The sequence below is a fragment of the Stigmatopora nigra genome, chromosome 13 (genome assembly GCF_051989575.1).
Source record: "Stigmatopora nigra isolate UIUO_SnigA chromosome 13, RoL_Snig_1.1, whole genome shotgun sequence".
NCBI lineage: Eukaryota > Metazoa > Chordata > Actinopteri > Syngnathiformes > Syngnathidae > Stigmatopora > Stigmatopora nigra.
The window spans coordinates 11,297,445-11,317,878 of record NC_135520.1 but is presented as its reverse complement, the minus strand read 5'-3'; the positions used below and the strand labels follow the sequence as shown (position 1 = coordinate 11,317,878).

At 39.9% G+C, this 20,434-nt stretch overlaps 2 protein-coding genes and 2 non-coding genes across 8 annotated transcripts in view; 2 read left to right on the top strand and 2 right to left on the bottom strand.

Moving 5' to 3' along the window:
* The window catches only part of brf1a (BRF1 general transcription factor IIIB subunit a), a 49,589-nt gene extending 43,357 nt beyond the window's left edge, over positions 1-6,232 (bottom strand). Inside the window, exons 1-5 of one of the 2 annotated variants that reach the window (XM_077731697.1) lie at positions 6,051-6,232; positions 5,847-5,924; positions 3,019-3,228; positions 1,256-1,336; positions 1,021-1,194 (exon numbers count right to left, since the gene is read on the bottom strand). In XM_077731697.1, the coding sequence (XP_077587823.1) occupies positions 1,021-1,194; positions 1,256-1,336; positions 3,019-3,199 (436 nt within the window). In that variant the 5' untranslated portion in view covers positions 3,200-3,228; positions 5,847-5,924; positions 6,051-6,232. The remainder of the gene's footprint in view (positions 1-1,020; positions 1,195-1,255; positions 1,337-3,018; positions 3,229-5,846; positions 5,925-6,050) is intronic. The other variant, XM_077731696.1, reaches the window with a different exon arrangement.
* A 280-nt stretch (positions 6,233-6,512) lies between these two features.
* Positions 6,513-6,631, top strand: LOC144206969 (5S ribosomal RNA). Its single transcript, XR_013328528.1, has one exon. It is a non-coding gene; the product is annotated as a 5S ribosomal RNA (ribosomal RNA).
* Positions 6,632-7,079: 448 nt separating this feature from the next.
* Positions 7,080-7,198, top strand: LOC144206909 (5S ribosomal RNA). Its single transcript, XR_013328472.1, has one exon. It is a non-coding gene; the product is annotated as a 5S ribosomal RNA (ribosomal RNA).
* Positions 7,199-9,792: 2,594 nt separating this feature from the next.
* On the bottom strand, positions 9,793-20,173 carry zfyve21 (zinc finger, FYVE domain containing 21). 4 transcript variants are annotated; one of them, XM_077731377.1, is made up of 8 exons: positions 20,006-20,173; positions 18,980-19,030; positions 16,113-16,281; positions 15,211-15,286; positions 15,061-15,152; positions 13,384-13,437; positions 11,743-11,879; positions 9,793-11,658 (listed from the first exon to the last, which is right to left on the bottom strand). In XM_077731377.1, the coding sequence occupies exons 1-8, from the start codon at positions 20,129-20,131 to the stop codon at positions 11,620-11,622; spliced, it is 744 nt and encodes a 247-aa protein (XP_077587503.1). In that variant the 5' UTR covers positions 20,132-20,173; the 3' UTR covers positions 9,793-11,619. The 4 variants fall into 4 exon arrangements, with proteins under 4 accessions (XP_077587503.1, XP_077587504.1, XP_077587506.1 ...); XM_077731378.1 differs by having other exon boundaries at positions 15,064-15,152; XM_077731380.1 differs by lacking the exon at positions 13,384-13,437.
* Between the last annotated feature and the right edge of the window lie 261 nt (positions 20,174-20,434).

The window sequence follows — 20,434 nt, the reverse complement described above, 5'->3', positions numbered from 1 at the left end:
ACTAATGGAACAGGTGCTTTACAGAGAGTAAATGGTATAATGGAGGAGGAGGATTACCGTCAAAATCTTCAAGATAACCTTAAGTCATCAGCCTGAAGATTGGGTCTTGGGCGCAGTTGGGTGTTCCAACAGGACAATGACCCCAAACACACATCAAAAGTGGTAATGGAATGGCTAAATCAGGGTAGAATTTAAGGTTTTCGAATGGCCTTCCCAAAGTCCTGACTTAAACTCCTTTGAGAACTTGCAGACAATGCTGAAGAAACAAGTCCATGTCAGAAAGCCTTCAAATTTAACTGTACTGCACCAATTCTGTCAAGAGGAGTGGCCAAAGATTCAACCAGAAGCTTGCCAAAAGCTTGTGGATGGCTACCAAAAGCACCTAATTGAAGTGAAAATGGCCAAGGGACATGTTACCAAATATTAGCGCTGCTCTATGTATATTTTTGACCCAGCAGATTTGACCACTTTTTTCTGTTTACCCATAATAAAGTCATAAAAGAACCAAACTTCATGAAAAAGAAGTATCTGTTCCAATCACTCTATCAGAGAAAGTTCTGAGTTTCAGAAATAACTGGAAACTCAAGAGAGCCATGACATTATGTTTTTCACAAGTGTATGTAAACTTTTGACCACGACTGCATGCCTCCTCTACCACACCTGAATCAAATGATCAATTCATCAGCAAGCTGTCCAGAAGCTTGATACCGATCCAGATTATTTTAATGTGTGGTGGAGAGACATATGGAAAACAGACCGGATAGGGGCCCTTGAAGACCGGACTTGGGCTCCCATGTTCTACATGATATGTTTCAAAATATTGGAAAATGACATCAGCACCTCTAAATTTCCAATACCCAGATGACCTACAATTACAGGTCAAATATTTAACTTTTACAAGAAATTTGACCCTAAAGATTCTTGATTACTTTTTTAGGCATGAAAGAGTGTTTACCTTTTCGCAAATCGGATGTCTACTCTCGTCAAAATCAATAGTTAAAGACATTTGTGAAAGGATACGTGGTGTTCCCTCGGTGCGGCACACCAGGTAGATGCAAGCGGCCATGACGTGAGCAGACTTGCGTCCGAATGTCAGGTGTTTGGACAAAGCCATCTTGTAGAAATTGAAGGCCGTATCCAGGCAGTGCTTGTTAAGCTGAAGCTGGTGGCCCAGCACACCAATATGCTGCTTGGCTGTAAAAACGCAGCGCCGCCTTCAATCAAGGAAAAAGGAGATGGGCGAGAGAAGTCGTACCCCTGTAGAGTGTCTGTGCTCGTGACTCTCGTCCTGTGTTGGCCAGATGACCTTCCCCAAACGATGGATGTTTGGGACCACCTAAATGAGATAGGACAGGAAAGTAAGGAGGTGGCAAACACAAAAATCAGTTCCGGCAGCGCACTCTAGTGGATATTCTCTCAAATACAACAACACGCTAAGCAAAATGACACGTGGACACTTGGAAGGGGTGAAAGTAATGTTTGCCGAGCATGCTTTGTCTTCTAGGATTTTCAACGTCTCAAGAGTTGGAATTTGTAGAAAATTATCAATACCTTTGGATTTAAAAAAAAACGTGTCTATTTTTGGGAACTAATTGTAATGAAAAAAAAAAAAACATCCATTGCGTTTTAGAAATGAACCTAACATTTATTCATTTAACTATATAACTTCACTTTTAGAACATAGATTGAAAATTCACAGCCTGGATGTCAGATGTAGGCTATTAAATAGTTCTCTGAGGGCCATTTAAGTAAATTGTATAGTTTGATATCATATTTCTTGGAAAAAAAAGTTTAAAAGAATGTATATTGTCCTTAATGAATGAACAAGGACTAACTAGATAGATCAATATTTTTTACCTTTTTAAAAAAGTTAACAATATTTTTTTATAAAAAGGCAAGAAAATATTTATTACTGCGTTTCCTTTTTAATCAGAGGAAAATAATAAATACGTCTCAAAAGTCCTGGAAAAGATTGTAGTGGTGCAAATTGTGGATCACATCAACATCAGTTCATACACCCTGAGCAAGCAGCAATTTGGCTTTAGAAAACATCGTTCTACTGAGACAGGAGTTGGCTTCTTTCTAGAAAACATAAAATCAAAACTAGATAAAGGCAGGGTCATAGTGGCAGCTTTCATTGATCTTTAAAGGGGCTTTGACACCATCAACCACCAGATACTGCTGACTAAACTGTCTAATTTTAATTTCTCACTATTCATGCAAAATTGGATTGAATCATACATGTCTTTAAGATCACTGTGCGTGAGGATACAAAATACAGTGTTCCCTCGCTACTTTGCGCTTCAGCTATCGCGGACTCAGAGCTTCGCGGATTTTTTTCAGGAAAAAAATAAATAAAAAATTTAAAGATATTAAATTTAAATGATAAATTACAGCATTTTACAAGAGGTGGAAACAAAATATTCAATAAGAATTAGTAATAAAAAAAAAAGGCCAATGAAATGGTCAATAACGTGTTGAGAGTTCAGGAATCGCATTGATGACGTCATGGCCGTTTACAGACGCATCTTCACTGTCCAAAAAAAAAACAATGTTCACAACTCCCAATATCGATGTTTCTTACGTGCAAAAAAACTGCAGAAGATCCTCCATCCGGACTACTATGTTTTGCTTGGTGGTGCTTTTGTGCACGTGTTACACGTTTCTTTAAGCATTTTTGAAGGGGCACGCCTACTTCCTGGAAACGCAGCTATTGCGGGGGGTCCCGGTCCCCATTAACCGCGATAAAATAAAATAACGGATATGGAAAATGCATTCACTTGTTGGGGGATTTGCATTTAAAAAAAATTGAAAACTGAAAATTTCGTACCTAGAGGCATTCGTAAGTAGAGGTATGACTGTTTATATATTTGGGATCTTGAATTTTCTTTAATCTTTAATTAATTTAATCTCCTGCAATTTAACTCAACTCACGAGTGGAAATTTCTCTCAACCTCATGAACTTTCAACTTTCTGGTGTATGGATTTTTTTTTTTTAATAGCAGTGGTGAATCTGACCTTCTGACGAGACAAACTGTCCGACAGCGAGCGATCCTCCTCCTCCCGTCTCCACAAATTCCACTTCGGAGACGATGATGTTGTCCTCCAGCACTGACCCACAGGCCATGCAGACAGCATCTCCGCGCGCATGGTCGACGTCCACATCGGAACTTCCACAATTTTTGCAAGTGCGGGTCATCTCAGCTACTCTCTTGTGCGTGTGTCACACTGCAAATGAAAAAAAAAAGTTTGATTAGTCAGGAAAAAAAGAAATGTCAAAAGATTTTCCATGTCACGGACATTTTTAGAAAAATGATTTTCAAAAAGTTTGAAGAAAATTGGGTAAAACATTAGTATAGCATAGGTTTTTGCTTGATTGGGAGGCTTTTCTGATGTCATTATCAACAGGGCTGGCAAACACATTGGAAGTTAACTCTATAGGGCACTCATTATACACCTTGGCTGCTATTGACAGCGCTAGATGTCCAAACAATTTTGACTCGGAGGAACACACGATCGTATTTACCCCTCTAGTCATAAGGAATAGCGTACTTACTCATATATAAGCCGCATGATGACTGAATTGAGGGTGTGGCTTATATGCGCATAAAAACACAACATGCACGAAACTGCAAGTTGACAACACCATAAGACCATGACGCAAGGCAATGTGGCAATTATGGTCATTTATTTCAGCAATCGAGAAAAGATGCAGATAAAACGGTAGACCAAAGTTATCTTGACGGTTATGAATGAAATTCAAGGGGGAAAAAAAACGTCTTACCAAGGGCAGACGCCGCCCTCATAATCAGGTAAATAAGCTCTGACTTGCCAGACAAGAGTAGCCTTGATGTGTGCGCGTTTACCGTTTTATCACATCCCAATTGTTGTTTAAACTGATCGAAGGTCCTGCGGTCGATTGCTAAAATCAGCCTTGATACCTGTGCAATGTGTTGGGATCTCATGCTATTATTTTCTTAAGCTTTTCCCTTCAAAGTAACTCATTTGTACTCCCTATTAAAACCGTGGATATGGAGGGTAAAATTGTGAATCAGGGAGTAGTTTATACGTGAGAAATTGTAAAATTCTACAACTTTACGGCAATTTTAAGGGTGCGTCTTATATGCGAATAAATACAGTAAATTATTTCCACCAACATCAAAAAATGATTGTTCTTAAAAATATATTTTAAAACGATTAATAGGAACTAATGTAATTATATATACATCACATTTTGTTTCAAAATGTGCATTTTATGTTAGGAGGGATACTGAGATTGTTTCGGTTTTAATCTACAGTTTTAACTTGTTTGACAGTCAGGAATGTAAAAGTATGGATATTTTCAATGAAACGTTTTAGCATGAAGCACATGGCACAAGAATGCGGAAAGGGCTTTAAATTATTATTATTCTTTTTACCATTTGACGGAACACAATACAGTCGAACCTTGTGATACGACGACCGCTCGTCATCCGACATTCTTGTCCTATGACGAAAATTTCGATCGAATGATTCGCCCGAGATACGATCAAAATTTTGTGATGCGACCAATCCAGGTGGCCAAGGCACTGTCTTTTCTGCATCTCTTTGGTGTATAAAATATTTCTACGACCACTGGGCGGACTTTGGATTTCCCCACCTGCCCGCTTTTCCCCCGCATTGGTTACATTTTCATACCAGGTAAACAATATTACTATGGATCGGCAGAGTTCTGCAAAGAAAAGGCGACCGTTGACAACGGATACGAAACGCGAAATAATTGAAAAATATGAGTGGGGTACGTGTTACTGAGCTCGCTAGGCAATACGAGAGGAATAAGTCAACCATTTCCACCATCCTTAAGCAGAAGGAAGCATCAAGACATTTGCCTTGATTATCGCCGAGGAAAGTTAGATCCCCCAGCAAGTTTTCAACTGCGATGAAACTGGTGTTTTTTGGACAAAGATGCCCAGGCGGACATTCACCGTGGCAGAGGAGAAAGCATTCCCGGGACAAAAACCCATGAAGGACCGCTTAACGCTAGCGTTGTGTGCTAATGCGAGCGGTGACTGTAAAATTAAGCCGCTACTAGTCATTGTCTTTCCCCTTCCGCAAAATGTGTCTAATTTTACATCTATTTAACACATTTTATTACTATTAAACCACTCGTTATTTATTACTTTGTCAATATATGGCAAATTACAAGGAATAAAACCTTTTTTCTAATCAAATATCCTGTTTTTGGTGTGTTTTTTTCAGAGGGTTGGAACAAATTAATTTGTTTTCAATTCATTTCAATGGAAAACGTCCGCTTGAATTACGATATGCTTGTCATACGATCAGTCACGGAACGGATTGCGATTGTAAATCGAGGTACCACTGTACAATGGTGTAACCCAATGATGCAGTGGTTCTTTCACCTGGCTTCGGTGTGGACAGTGTGAGTTCAATTCCTGCTTGGGGGCAGTGAGGTTGTGAGTGCCAATGGTTGGTCACCATGTGTGCCCTACGATTGACTACCGACTAGTCGAGGGTGTATGGTGCCTTTCGCCTGAGTTCAGCTGGGCTGAGCTCCAGCACCCCGTGGCATTGACAGGGATAAGCGGTGTTGAAAATTAATTACTGAAGGAATATTGCTATGCATGTTTTCAACTTTGGACAACTTTCACTGTTGTTTTGTATTCTGTATGATGACACCAGTCAACACAGTGACGTCGGCTTTCCCATGACAGCGCATTAAAACACTTGGACACATTGACATGACTCTCAAATTTGAGGAGTAAAGAAATTCGGTTCTAAAGCAGATAGAGGCATAAACACAAAAGTTCCTAGAGAAAAAGGACAGGGATGCATGTACATCGTACTACCCCCGTTAGCCGGCTAGCTACGTGGCACCGCCGACGTCAGCAGTTCGCAGTCCGACCACGCGTCACTTCGGCTGCCCCCTACAACCCCAAAAAAGCTCATAAAGACTACAATTTTTCGGCGAGTGAAACTGTCGGTAGCTAGTTGTAATACATGATGAAAACCGGCGGACTATGCACACGTGCTCGCGCGTGTACGGTGAGTACCTGTAATTCACCGTGGATGAGTGGTGTGCGCGCGCCGGACGCCCCTTCCTCTCAGAAGAAGCACGTGTGTGCGCGTGTTTATTGTGATTGAAGAGCAAATGTATAAGGCACACTTTACATGCACGCGTATTCAAAAACACGTGTGTGCGCACTGGGGAGATACCAAGTGGTCAGAGAGGGGAGGGGTGCTCACCTCTATCCACATTGGATTAAAAAGGTTTGAACAAAATCAACACAAAAATCAGTTTTATTGCAATATATAGAAATTTTGCTTCCGGTCGATTTTATTTTAAATAGTTATTTTCCCTGTTGGTAAACAGCCATTATACCTTGCAAATACTCTATATTGGTCGCCAAAGAGGGGCGACTTTGACAATTGCTTTGGGGGACTGCATGCAGGATTACAGTTTGTCAAATTGGGTCTCCGAACTTTTAAATAGGTATTTTTAATTGATTCTCACGGTTTACGGCCATACTACCTTGAACACGCCCGATCTCGTCCGATCTCGGAAGCTAAGCAGGGTCGGGCCTGGTTAGTACTTGGATGGGAGACCGCCTGGGAATACCAGGTGCTGTAAGCTTTTTTTGTTGGTCGGTGTAAATGAAAGAAAAGAGAGGGCACACACATTCACTCGTTGAATAATCGACCAAGCATGTTTTTGGAATGTGTGAGGAAACCAGGGCAGACGGCAAAACTCATGCAAAGATGGGTAAAACACCCTCTCATCGATTGCCTCTGCCCAAAAATAGGTGCTTCCTCAGGGCTGCCGGGGTTGACCGCACTGCCAGCACCTCCCAAAACATCCACCTCTGAGCTGACCACTTTTCTTATGCTGCCGGTCGAAACATTTTTCTTTTAAATAGTTCATTTCCCTGTTGGTAAACAGTCATTATACCTTGCGCGTGTTCTACATTGGTCGCCAAAGAGGGGCGACTTTGATGATTGCCCTGGGAGACTGCATGCAGGATTGTAGTATGTAATATTAGGTTTTTAAACGTTTAAATAGGTATTTTTAATTACCCCTCTTGGCTTACGGCCATACTACCCATAACACGCCCGATCTCGTCCGATCTCGGAAGCTAAGCAGGGTCGGGCCTGGTTAGTACTTGGATGGGAGACCGCCTGGGAATACCAGGTGCTGTAAGCTTTTTTTTGTTGGTCGGTGTAAAATGAAAGAAAAGAGAGCGCATACACATCCGATCGTTGAATAATCGACCAAGCATATTTTTGTGATGTGGGAGGAAACCAGAGTATACCTAGAGAAAACCCACACTGGCTTGAATATGAAAACTCCACATAGGAATGTTGGAACCTACCACACTTGTAACACGTTATCTCAAAACTGTCAAGGAGATTCTGCACACTTTTGGAAAAAATCATGTAGTGTTTTTGTTTGTTTGGTTGTTTGTTTGTTAGTTTTGGCCGGGCAATTGATATCGGAAACAACTGTAATTATTTAGTAATGTTTTTTTATTTTGAAGTGGATATTTGGCAGACATTTAATTACAACTTTTTTTCATGTCTAACCATTGGGAAAATATTGTTGTGCAAAATACTTATAGCAAATGATGGACAAACTGCAGTGACATCAAATGTTAAAATTATGCAACAAAGCTGTGAAATTTGGCTATTTTTAATTTCAATCAACTGATTCTTATATTCAACATGATGCACATCAATGAATAAATTTGAGTTTTGATTAGCATGCATTTTATAGTTATGTGGTTTTATCGATGTGAGGAGTGGAGGTATATGTAGCCACTGGTGGCAGAGTGGCGGGCCGTCAGGGCCTTCATGGCCTTCTCTGCTGGCCTAAGAAATATCAGAATCATGTATTATATTTTATCCATCAATACTTATTGATTAATTCCAAATTGTCTGTTAGCTTCCTTTCATTGCTTTTCCTCCTGGTTGCACTGCTTCCAGATGTGTGGTTTCATATTGAAGCGTTTAACCAATCACATTTCAGCCATTATTTGCTACCAGGGTTAGAAATCTGCCTCAAGGCCTTCACAATCAGTTCTGCGGGCTCTGCTGCATTAAACAAGTGTTGATAAGAATATTGCTTTAACCAATCAGAATTTGATTTGGTGACACCAAGGCCATTTTGCAGGCAGAGGGACCAGTCATCGCTTTCACCAACTATGATTGGCCAGTAAACGGACCAAAGCCTGTTATGGTCGTCGGTGCGGACCCCAAAGCAGGCGAGGGTAGAGCTTAGTTCATAGTTAATAAATCTTTATTCAGGTAGTCCACGTGGCTGGCGAGCACTGGTGGCTTCCGGGTAAGTTGCGTGGTCCTAGTTCGTCGATCTGTGGCCCGTTGTCTTTGTTCCGTGATCTTGGTCCGTTGTCCTTGTTCCGTAACCTTGGTCCGTTGTCCTTGTTCCGCAATCTTGGTCCATTGTCCGTATGCCGTAATCTTGGTCCCATGATCCTTGTTCCGTTCCTTGGTCTGTGGGGCTTGGCGCACTCGAAATCCTCAGTACAAACAGAGGTCGTTGATCTACAAGACAGCAATGGGAAATGCGAGAGGGTACTTTACAGTAAACTGATAAGACGATGCGGCAGCAAGGGCAGGTTCCTGGTGGCCTTAAATACTGCTTAATGGCTGATGGCTTGCACCTGGCATTACTCCACTCGTTAGGGGCTGGGCTGGTGATTGGGTGACAGGCACAACCAGCCACCAGTCTGGTCAGGGGCCTGACAAAGCCGAAGTGAGCCAGCCAGAGATCGCAAACTCCACCCACAATGGCAGACGGAGTAAAACAAATGGATTTGCTTGCAGATTTGCTCACAAAGCTATTTTCCAGACGGACTTTTCCAGAAAAAAAAATGGACATCATTAAGAGAGGGCGGTCAACTCCAAAACTATCCTGTTACAGCTGGGAAAAGGGTGTGTCCGCCACTTTCACTGTGCTAACTATGAGAGCTACCAAGCTGAATTTGGAGCGAGCTGCACAAGCAAATATATTGATGTGTTGATTTAAAGCCATTTTCAAGACGGACTATGCCAGACATATGACAGGACAGGCTCGACCTTCATCACTAGCTTCGATGGCGATAGCAAAGAGGGGAGAAAGAAAGGAGGATGGATATTGTGTGCAGTTTAAAAGGATTTTTTTGTGAGTAAAATATGGCTATATTCCTAAATAATATTTCAATTGTGGGCCAAGTTCTGATATCTGAAAAGCGCCAGTGTTTGTATTTAATCACTAAATGCTGCTAGGAAGTTTACCCCATTTTAGTGCAATTTTTGGCGTTTCGCGTATGGAGGTATATGAACGTATCGACGTTCGCCACTGTCTTTTTCCCGAGGAATTGATACTCTGGGCCCTGTTCTGGTGTCTAAAAAGCTCCAGTATTTGTATTTATTTAACGCATGCTGTTTTCGGCTGGATTTTACCCAATTTTCAGGAAATATTTGCCGGTCCGCCATTGACGTTCATCGCTGTCTTTTCCCGGGAAAATCATTCCCCGGCCCGGTTGAAATGTCTGAAAAGCTCCAGTATTTGTATTTAACCATTAAATGCTGCTATATATAGAAAATGTGGCCATTGACACCCTTTTGTTTTGTCAACAAATTCCCCAATTATTTAAAAAGGTCAATAAAAAAGTGGACATAAAAATATTAAGAAAATAGACACGCACAATGTTTTACACACAGTAATCTTTTTCATAGGGGTTACTTATTGTAACTGTTAATCTGGTAATATCAGCAAGAAAATGAAACTACAGAATGTTGCAATGAAAAAGATCAAAGACAAAATACTGGGTTTTATTCTCAATTGCTGCCAATAAATGTGGCGCACCATACAAAAGCCTTCAAGTGCACACAACAATTACAAACAATAGAGTGAAGCTGTTTAGAAAAATAAACTCTTAGCAGCAGTGTTAAAAGCTCAAGAACATGTTGTCATCTCAACTTGATTAAATTGTGAGTGTTGCCCATCTGTTTACTTTTGTGCTCATATAAAAGTCCAGGACTGTTGTGTGGGACTTCATCTTCTTACAAGACAATCACCAGGACTGATTTGGAAACAGAATAGACCGACTAGTACAAATGTAAATTAGAAAGGGGTTTTGGGTTGCAAAAAACAGTCAAATTTCCGGCTTTATTTTTCAGTATGATCCCATTTGCTGAAAACCTAATGCTCCAAGAAGGGAATGACTTATAAAAAAAACTTAAAAGTAACAGAAAGACAGAAATTTCTATGGAATGATTTGATGCTCGCCAGTATACTTGCTTGTGATTTTTTGGCATTTTCAGGTCACTTAATGTTTATTTTGGAGCATAAACATCCATGTTTGTCAATCCCAAAACACAAAGATGAATAGTTTCAATTTGTATTAAATATTTAACTAATATCTGTAGCCAGTTTCATTGAATTGATGTTGATGCCATTAAACTTTGTTCCCTAACCATTTAACCCAGGGGTCTCCAAACTATTCCAGAAAGGGCCGCCGTAGTTGTGGGCTTTCGTTCCAACCTATAAAAGGACACATTTCCACCAATCTCGTATCTAAGAAGTGCAATCAGTGGAATGTATTCAGGTGCTTCTGGTTTCAGCAGAAGCCTCATTGGTTAAACTGTTTGTGTTGGATCAGTTGGAACAAAAACCTGCACTCACAGTGGTTTCCAGACCCTCGAACTAACCCTTTCTAAACACAATTAACTTCTGAGGTCCAGCTTTTCAGAATAAAGAAGAGAAATACTGACAGACACTACATACTGTTGTCAAAATCTTCAGGTCAACATTTCCCACAATGCCTTTCATGCTCCACTAGGACACATCTAACATCCAGATTGGGAAAGGTCCAGGCGCAATTAGCCGCTTTCTCATCAATACAAGTGCTGTTATGTCTGTGTGCAACAGTTCCATTGATGGCAATACACATTCAATGCATTTGGACTGGGAGGGGTGTGTAAAATAAGATTGTAAGATAAGATGACAAAGTTGCTTTGCAGTTGCTTTGCAGTTGCTTGTTCATATTGTATCAGTTTTTGTAAGTATGAAAACATTGTTGTCATAGAGACTTGACACTGATTAATCAGACCTTGCCCAAAGTTTGGTTGTTGTCATAGAGACTTGATACTGATTAATCAGACTTTGGCTAAAGTTTAATCGTTGCCATAGAGACTTGACACTGATTAATCAGACTTTTCCCTAAGTTTGGTCCTTATCATAGAGACTTGACAATGATTAATCAGACCAAGTTTGGTCGTCGTCATGCCTGTTCCTGAAGCTGTTTTACAGACCTAACAGGTGTCAGCAAGAGTTGATACACTCCCGATTCCAAATGGATTGGACGTCAAGCATTGTCAATGGAAACCAATAGTTGAGTTAAGGATAAATGCTTAAATGTTTAACCTGAGGAGCACTGAGAATGTATATTTCTTTTTTTGTAAGAATAAAGTTCTTAGTAGAAAGAAGCATAGACAAAATGGCTGACGTTGGAAGCAGTAAACAAAGTCGGGACGGGTATGTGATGAGTCCGGCGACTTTTGAGGAAAGCTGCTTTTAGCGGCGGGATTCTGATGTGGACCACGTGATCCGGCACTGAACGCTTACTGGTGGTCCTGGGACTTGTGCAGCAGCTTGGCCGCCTGAGAACAGGATGTGGGTATAAATATTGATTTAAAACGGCCTTTGACTCCGACAGATACAGTTGAAGTGAGTGGTTGTCAGACCTTGTGCATGGCCGTCAGCCATGCGGTGGACATCTTTTTGTCGTCGTTGCAAGCGGCATCCAATCGCAGTTGCTGCACTTCCTGCGAGCCTGGCGGTTTGTAGTGGACTAGCATGCCGCTGGCACGCGGAGATGTGGCTGGGCGCACAAACACATCAAAGTACAAATTTAGCTGTAGCATTTTTCTTAATTAAAGAAGTAGCAAAGCATTACTCTTACATGCTTTTAAAAACAAAAAAAATGTACCACACAAAAATCTCAACACAAAAAAGGGGATGGGTTCAATGTGTTAAATCAAACGGTTAAATAATTTTGTTTAATAATTTGTAAAATGTAATTTTTGTGTTGATTATTGGTGAAGATAGGCTACAGGGATGGCACGTTTTATACATTTTTAAATTATTTTATATAGTTATCGATACACTGAACAAATAATCAATTTTTGGGCCCTATAGGTGTGAAATTACTGTAATTGTCAGAGAAGTCGAGCAGGTCCACGCAACTCAGAAAACCCATCAGTGAATCTCTGTCAGTTTGACAGAGATTGTTGTGTGTTTATATTCACGACAGAGATGTGAGATTTTCCAAAAGCTTCCATTTAAAGCAATTGAGCTGCTTTTTTTTTTTTTTACATACATGAGATTTTCTGATGCAGTGATAGAAAAATTGCACTCACACATCTCTTCCCACCAAAAAAGAAAGGATTCTGATTGCGACAGCAGCAGTGGGGAAAAAGGCACGCTCCTCTTGGTTTTGATTAAGCCAATTGGTTCAGGTCAGCGGCATTATTTAAATCTGGCGTTCCTGTGTAACGCATTCATGGTTTCCTTACGCAAATAGATGACCAAAACACACGCAATAACAACCTCGCCCAATCACATGGTACCGGCGAAGCTGGACCACATTGTGTGTAAATATTTTTTAATCAATTCATAACTGTCATGTCTTGTGACCGGACGATTCGCCGAAAGACATTTGGTCGACGGACGTTTGGGCGACGGACACTTTGCCGAATGGACGTTTGGGCGACCGGACGTTTTGCCGGCGCTGGATTTGCTCGCTCGCCCCACCCTCGGAACGTGTGTGTACATGTTTTTCAACCTCGGCCCGTGGGTCATGTACAGCCAGTTAGGATTTTGAATCCGGCCCGGCCAGATTATAGTAAAAATCAATGACCTATGATGTTCATATGGAGACACATAAAATGCAAAATTTAACCTTAACTTAGATTGAAGTTTTTGAAAAAACCTTTGTTTTTACTGCTTTAATTGTATGTTTGTGTATGGATGATAAGCAAAACCGTGGTAAAATTTACATCTTTTGCAAAATACACTTCTATATGTGAACATGGCCTCAAATAAATGCTACAACAAAGACCTACAATCTAACAGGAGGAATGACTCACATGCATTTAAAAACAAACATGCATATCAGAATACAACAGCGATATAGAAATAAAAAATAAAAAGACTACAATGACTGACGGGACCTCACTTAACCTCAATTGTCAAAACAAAAGTTATCACTACTGATAACCACAATGACTTAAAAAGCAATTAAATGAAAAATGTTCCAAGTGCCAACACAGGGTGAAATGTTGAGTTTGTTATGGTTTGAAAGATGGCGGGTAAGTGAAGCTAACCTTCGCAGGCATAATCGCCGTCCAGCAGGCTCGTATAAGCATCAACGTCATTCTCTGACACCGCAATCAGGTCAAGCCAAACCAGATAGAACGCAGTCAAATCAGCAGAAGAGAAGAGGCCCGAAAGTTAATACAGTGATACCTTGACTTAAAAGTTTGAAGTACTCTAAAGGCGCAATAAAATGGTCACCATGTAAGTAAAATGACTACTATTACTACTCTTGGGTAATATTACGTGTAAAGAGAAAAACATTCTGGCTATCAGGTCTGTGTTTTATTTAAATTTCATAGTTATTCCACCCAAAACAATGTCTTCGAGAATTCAACCTTTTATCCGTAATTCTCGTTGTGACAGCTCAACCAGAATTAATGACCGTGTCTAGCTTTCTAGCATTGTGCTAGCTGGTATATGTGAACTGAATGACAAATGTCACAGAGTAACACGATAATAGGGGGCCTATGGATAGTATGTTAGCAGACAGCAAAAATATGCAACCCATTCTGGGTGTGATATCATCCGTTAGAATTTTTTTGTGGTTGGGGCCAAGGCTACCGATAAAGTAAGACTAACAAGTCTTATTATAAAGCCTTTTGTCATATTTTGGACAGATCCGTGTCCAAAATATGGTCTGCTATCATTATAAAGTCACTTGCTGTCGTATTTCATAGTACCTGTAAATGAAATCAGGCTTGTTACTCTATTAAGTTCCATTAAGTTCCATCTCAGTTTCCAAATCTATTTTCTCCATTGAAAAAAACAGTTTCAATCTCGTAAATCAAGGTACCTTATCAAAGAATTAACAAGCATTAGTTGACCCATTTACCAGCAAGGAACCTCATTGACGGCAGAAGACGTCTACTGTATTTTCTCGCATATGAGCAGTACCCTTAAAATTGGCTTAAAAAAAATCATAGAATTTTACGATTTCTCTCATATAAGCCGCCCCCTGAATCACAATTTTCACCTCGATATTGATGATTTTGGTAAGGAGAACAAAATTGTTATTTTGAAGGAAAAATCTTAAGAAAAGTCATCGCACGGTGTACTTCTGAGATACTGTTTGAATCGAAAGGACCGTCTGCTGGATTGCACATTCCGAAAAGGTGTTGCCTGCACGTGGACGAATTAAAAAAGGAAGTTACGTGAGCAGTAGAACCAGGAAGCGTGTCCGTGGCAGTCTAGTTTTCCGTCTCTGGGTGGAATAATAGCCTGCGCAAGCAATGGCAGGCACAACTAAGTGATTTTTTTCAAGTTTTAGGCAAGATACGGTTATTTTTTTCTTGAATTTCCTGCATAAATGTCAAAATAATTTTCCTTGGCGTTTTATCTGTTTATCTTTTCTCTATTTTTAAGTAAATGACTGTATCGGCCAGATTGTCTTGGATTATGGCTTTTCGTCTTTGTCACCTTGCAGTTTCGTGCATGTCAAGTATAATTTGTGCACATATAAGCCAGAACCTTGATTCAGTCATCATTTTTTTTGTTACAAACACGGGTTTATATGCGAGAAAATACAGCGATCCATTTGGAAAGAATGGTAGCAACTGAACGATCGCTGCCCTTCCAGTCCAAATGCGTTGGACGCCCAGAAGAAAATTAGTTATGCCACCAGCAACAGACAAAACAAGCAAATTAGGGGAAAAGTTTGGTAAATGTGAAAGTGTTTTTTCTCTTACCACCTGGACTTGCTGTTTCGGTCAGGATTTGCATGCTGCTGATGCGAGACAACTCCACCTCAAAGTGGCTTTCGCCATCCAGGAACAGGTACCTACAACCAGATGTGTCAGCAAGCACCTGACAGCAGCTGTTGGCCCAAAAGGCATCACCTCTGGTTGTTGGATAGGCGGCAGGTCATGGTTTCACACTTGTCTGACGATCCCAGAGTGACCATGAAAGTACTTCCTGTACATTCACACACAAAAAAATGACTTAACATTTCTAGTTGTTTTTTCCCTAAAAACCTTAGCGAAGCCTATTGCTGTCAGCCCAGATGAGAAAAATTAAGACACATTTCACATTAAATGGAAAAATTTGCTGTTTACCAGTTAGTAACATAAAATGTATCTGTTAAAATGTCAAATTTATTGCAGTAACAACCAGTAAACATTTTAGGACTATACCAGGTAGTAACATAAAATGTATCTGTTAAAATGTCAAATTGATTACAGTAATACCCAGTAAACATTTTAGGACTATTAAACCACTAGTTATTTGTTTCTTTGGTAATAGATGGCGAATTAGAACAAATAAAAATGTTTTTCCAATCCAATATCCTGTTTTGGGAAATCTAAATGAATGTTGTGATCAGTAACAGGCCGAGGTTGAAAAACTTGTAGACACACACGACCGGGGGCGGGGTGAGCGCGTTGGCTATATGTTTTTTGGCTAGATAGTCGGTCTGCGAAATAGTCGTTCGGCTAATTCTACGTTCGGCCAGATGGTCTTTCGGTGAGTTGGCTGTCGGCCAGATGTCAGTTGGCTAAATGTCTTTCGGCAAGTAGACCGGCCACAAAGCAGGTCAGTTATGATCATTAATTTCAAAAGAGAAGTAGACATAGACAGATATCTTTGCCTGACGACTAGATCGGATCCGATCTTGTGACCAAATATGCCACTGTCTGATACTCCAAAAATAGTTATAACGGGCACCGATAGCGGTACGGAGTATATTGGATCGGGAGGTCACTAGTCTGAACTCAGCTTGAGAAGTCAACAAGGGGCCAGTCACCTGCAAGCAGCACTTTAATCTGCTTTTCGTAGAAGTCAGCCTCCTTTTGTGACAGCAGACAGCACTGGGTGCACTGTCTGACCGGGTCCACAAAACTCATTCGTGGCAGCGCCACCTTCTTGCTGCAGCACTTGTCGCAGAAGCAGCGGCCGCAACGCCGACAGTGGTGCTGCACAACACATGTTCATTCACAGCGAGCCTTCCCACTTTAAATCCATTAATTAATTAAAATGCATTTATTTAAAAAATATTGAAATAGTCTTAAAACAAAAAATAAATACAACAAATAAAAGTGATATGGCAGCCAAGAAGCTGAGTGGTTAGCACGTCAGCCTCACTGTGGGAGTCCTGGGTTCAAATCCAGGTCGGTCCACCTTTGTGGTTTTTCTCCGGGTACTTTGGTTTTCTATGGGTACTCTGGTTTCCTCCCACATTCCAAAGACATGCATGGTAAGGTGATTGGACACTCTAAATTGCCCCTAGGTATAAATATGAGCGTGAACGGTTGTCTGTCTCCTTGTGCCCTGCGATTAGCTGGCCACCAATTCAGGGTGTACTTGGCCCGAAGTCAGCTGGGATAGGCTCCAGCACCTCCCGTGACAACCACCCTACCATGCATGTTTTTGGGATGTGGGAGGAAATCAGAGTACACACACACCTAGGCAGAACTAACACAACTCCACACAGGAAGGTCAGGAATCCACTGGGGATTGAACCTTCGATATGTGAGGCTGATGCACGAACAATTAGGCTATCGGGCCATCACCTAATACTACAATATTAATTACTACTAATAACCAAAAAATATACTAATTACATTAAAGTTTTTTTTTTAAATTCGCAAAAATAGAGGACTACCATGGTTTAAAAAATGTTAAAGAAAATATAGCAATGGAACAGCCAATATAGGTAAAAAAAACAGGATTCTTTGTTTGTTTAGTAAGATCATCTAGCCTCTAATCATCATTTTTCGCTACCACTGACAGCAATAGACATCCAGTTAACTTGAACAGGCAGCGAATGTGTTAATTTAACACAATTGGTAACAGCTGCTAGAACAATAGGAATATTGTTGATTTGTTTCCTTAGTTCTAGTATTGTAACTGGTAATATGCCAAAGATACTCCAGTCTTTCCTCGATTATTACGATTTCACTTATTGCGAATTCCTTTCTTTGCCTTTTTTTCTGCTTTTAATTATTTCTAAAAATCTATTTTTTTTTTAAAGTTCATAAAAATTTGAAAATGTATGCTGAAACTCGCAAGCAGAAGCCACTTGCTGCTAAGACTCAGAACTGAAAAAAATAATAGGGGTTACAATTGGGGTGTCCGTCCTTCGCAATTGTTCGGCCATGTCTGGTCTACATTAACTGCAATATTTCCTTTCCTATATCTCAATTCTCACCCTCTTACTACTGTGACAACAAAATTTCCCAAATAGGGGATGAATGAAGTTATCTAATCCAGTCCAATCCAATATTTGAGGAATTACTGTATTCCTCAAAGTAAAAATAGTTCATTTTAGAGCAGGGGTGTCCAAACTTTTTGCAAAGAGGGCCAGATTTGGTAAGGTGAAAATGTGTGCGGGCCGACTTTTAGCCTGACATTCTTTGAACCATTAACATTAAATGCAAATTAACTTTTTGGGATTTTTTTTAATTACAAATGGCATACTTTTACATTTTTTTTACATTTAGGTTTTTACCGAAATCACAAACCACAAAAAATAAGAAAACTATCAAGGATATCTAAGTTCATGTGAAACATCACATATTATTCACTATTATATGCTCACTGTAGGAACAGTGCTGAAAACAAAACAATGATCACTGCATATTCAAACTGTGATTTTGACCATCACAAAAAAAATAATGAACTGAGATTTAAGAATTTATTCAACTCAGAGGACTTAACAAATATCTTGCCTGCACTAATGTGAAGGGTGATACTGGGATCTTTACTGCAGTATGTAGTCCAGGTCTTCTTTGCACGCTAACGAGAAAAAGTCAAACTCAGTTCCTTTTGCCTCTAACTGTCTCTTAATATCTAATGAAACGTCTTCAATTCTCCGTGCCACAGTATTACGAGCCAGGCAAATATTGGCAAACTCTTGCTTCTTCGCGGGACAAATTTTCTCAACCATTTTCATTACACAGTCTTTAATAAATTCACCGTCACTGAAAGGTTTGCAGTGCTTTGCAATTAGCGTTGCCACTTCGTAGCTTGCCTTTGTGGCATTTTCATTTGACTCACGGGCTCTTGTGAAAAAGCTTTGCTGTGCCGTTAAAACAGCTTCCAGTTGCTTCACTTTTTCACCGCGTTCGTTCCCAGTTAGCTTGTCGTAGCTAGCATGTTTCGTCTGGTAGTGCCTCTTAATGTTGAATTCCTTGAAAACAGCCACAGTCTCTTGGCAAATTAGGCAGACACAGTTGTTTCGTATTTCAGTGAAAAAATACTCAAATTTCCACTTCTCCTGGATGCGGCGGCCCTCCCGGTCAACTTTCCTTTTTTTGTTTACATGTTAGAAATGGGCTGGGCTGAAACAATGACGCAAGGGTCACGGCGGCCAGAGTGCGGCCACAGGGCTACTGCCATCTTCTGGTGAAGTGAAAAATAGCTTTTTGTACACATTTATTTTATACTGTGGTCAACAGTGCTGGCGGGCCGTGTATTATTGATTTCATGATAGAGGCCGTGGGCCGGTCAAAATTTGTCCTCGGGCCTTATTTGGCCCGCGGGCCGGACTTTGGACATGCCTGTTTTAGAGCAACTCTGTTTCATCTATCACTGTCAATGGCAGCCACTAAGTTAGGTCCACATACATTAGCAACGGTGTGAAAATTGAAAAAAAATAAACTAAAAACAGACCCGGCGTTTGATGAAGTCGAACTTTGTGTCACACTGCATACATCGGGGACACTGGAAGAAAAGAAAGAAGAGGAAGTTTGGGGGAAAAAAAAACATGTCAGATGGTTGTGAGAATAAAAAAAAAAGCTTAATTGCATTTTTACAGTATTTTTTTAGGGTTTTGAAAGTTAACGCTGAATCACTTAAATAATTAAATAACCAAATTGGACATGCCCCTTTGTGACATCACTGCCTAAGATTTGTGTTGGCAATTAATTATGTTAACTAACAGTTCATAAATGTTGCGCGGAATGTATCAAATTGTTGGAATTTTGAGGTTGGCGGGGTCGTTATTAAAATCAAAAAGTGCTGTTCAAAACAACTTTGCTTGTTTTGGGAACGTGAAAGAAACAGTGAGCGAAATCCACACACTAAGCGGGTAAAACATGCGAAAGACACACAAGAAGTCTCTCCAAAAGGAAAGAAAACATTTAGAAAAGTTCAAATACATTTTTAAATAAACAGTCAATTGCTGAATAATTTACTTCAATTTTACTTTAAGTTACAACGCGTTTTTAAAAAGTCAACACCAATATACTGGCTTCTCCAAAACAAACAAAACAACCTCAAAGGTGTCCCTGGAACGACATAAATTTACACCATATCCGATAGAAAACGCGTTAATTTAATTAATTGGTTAGATTTTTAACATTTTATTTTCGTTAAGTTTAGTTTGTGTTGACAAAAATGTCTTTAAAGTGACCAGCGCTACCATGAGCAACCGGATGCTAAACTAACAATTCAAACTATATATTACGCTTTAGGCATTTCTAAAAAGATATTTTATTCATTGTGATTATAAAACACAAGATACGAGTTATTTAACTTTTACATGCAAATAAATGCCATATTTTAAGAAATTTGTGCTATTGATTGAACACTCGATGTCTTTATTTTTGCAACTAACACCGGAAACACGCAGTCTAGTTGCTGTGTGTTTGACTAAAATCAGCGCTAAGGTAGAGAAGAGACGTAAAAACGACTCACATCTTTGTCAGGCACCCATCTGGGTTCATCAAGGCAAAAGGGACTATTGAAGGCGCCGTTCTCGGCCACCATTCGGAGACCGCTCGGGCTGCGAACGAGCTTCTTGCCGTCGGGTACCGAAGACATTTTGTCCCTCTTCTCCCAGTCTTTTCTTCTTCTGTCACTTGTTTTATTTGCGGTTGGCAAACAATGTATTGACGCACTAGCGCTACTTACTGGAATGGAGTGTGAATCTTAATTTTGTATGTATGTGTGTATGTATGTATATATATTATCAATGTGTATATGTATATATATTATCTTTGTGTATATGTATATATATTATCTTTGTGTATATGTATATATTATCTATTTGTATATGTATATATTATCTGTTTGTATATGTATATATTATATATGTGTATGTATATATTATCTATATTTTATATA

Coding starts and splice junctions, on each gene's coding strand:
- zfyve21 (XM_077731377.1), bottom strand. CDS start 20,131: ATGTCTTCGGTACCCGACGGCAAGAAGCTCGTTCGCAGCCCGAGCGGT. Junction 13,438..15,060: donor CGAAACAGCAAGTCCAGGTG/GTAAGAGAAAAA, acceptor TTGCGGTGTCAG/AGAATGACGTTGATGCTTAT. Junction 11,880..13,383: donor CGGCGATTATGCCTGCGAAG/GTTAGCTTCACT, acceptor TTGTGCGCCCAG/CCACATCTCCGCGTGCCAGC.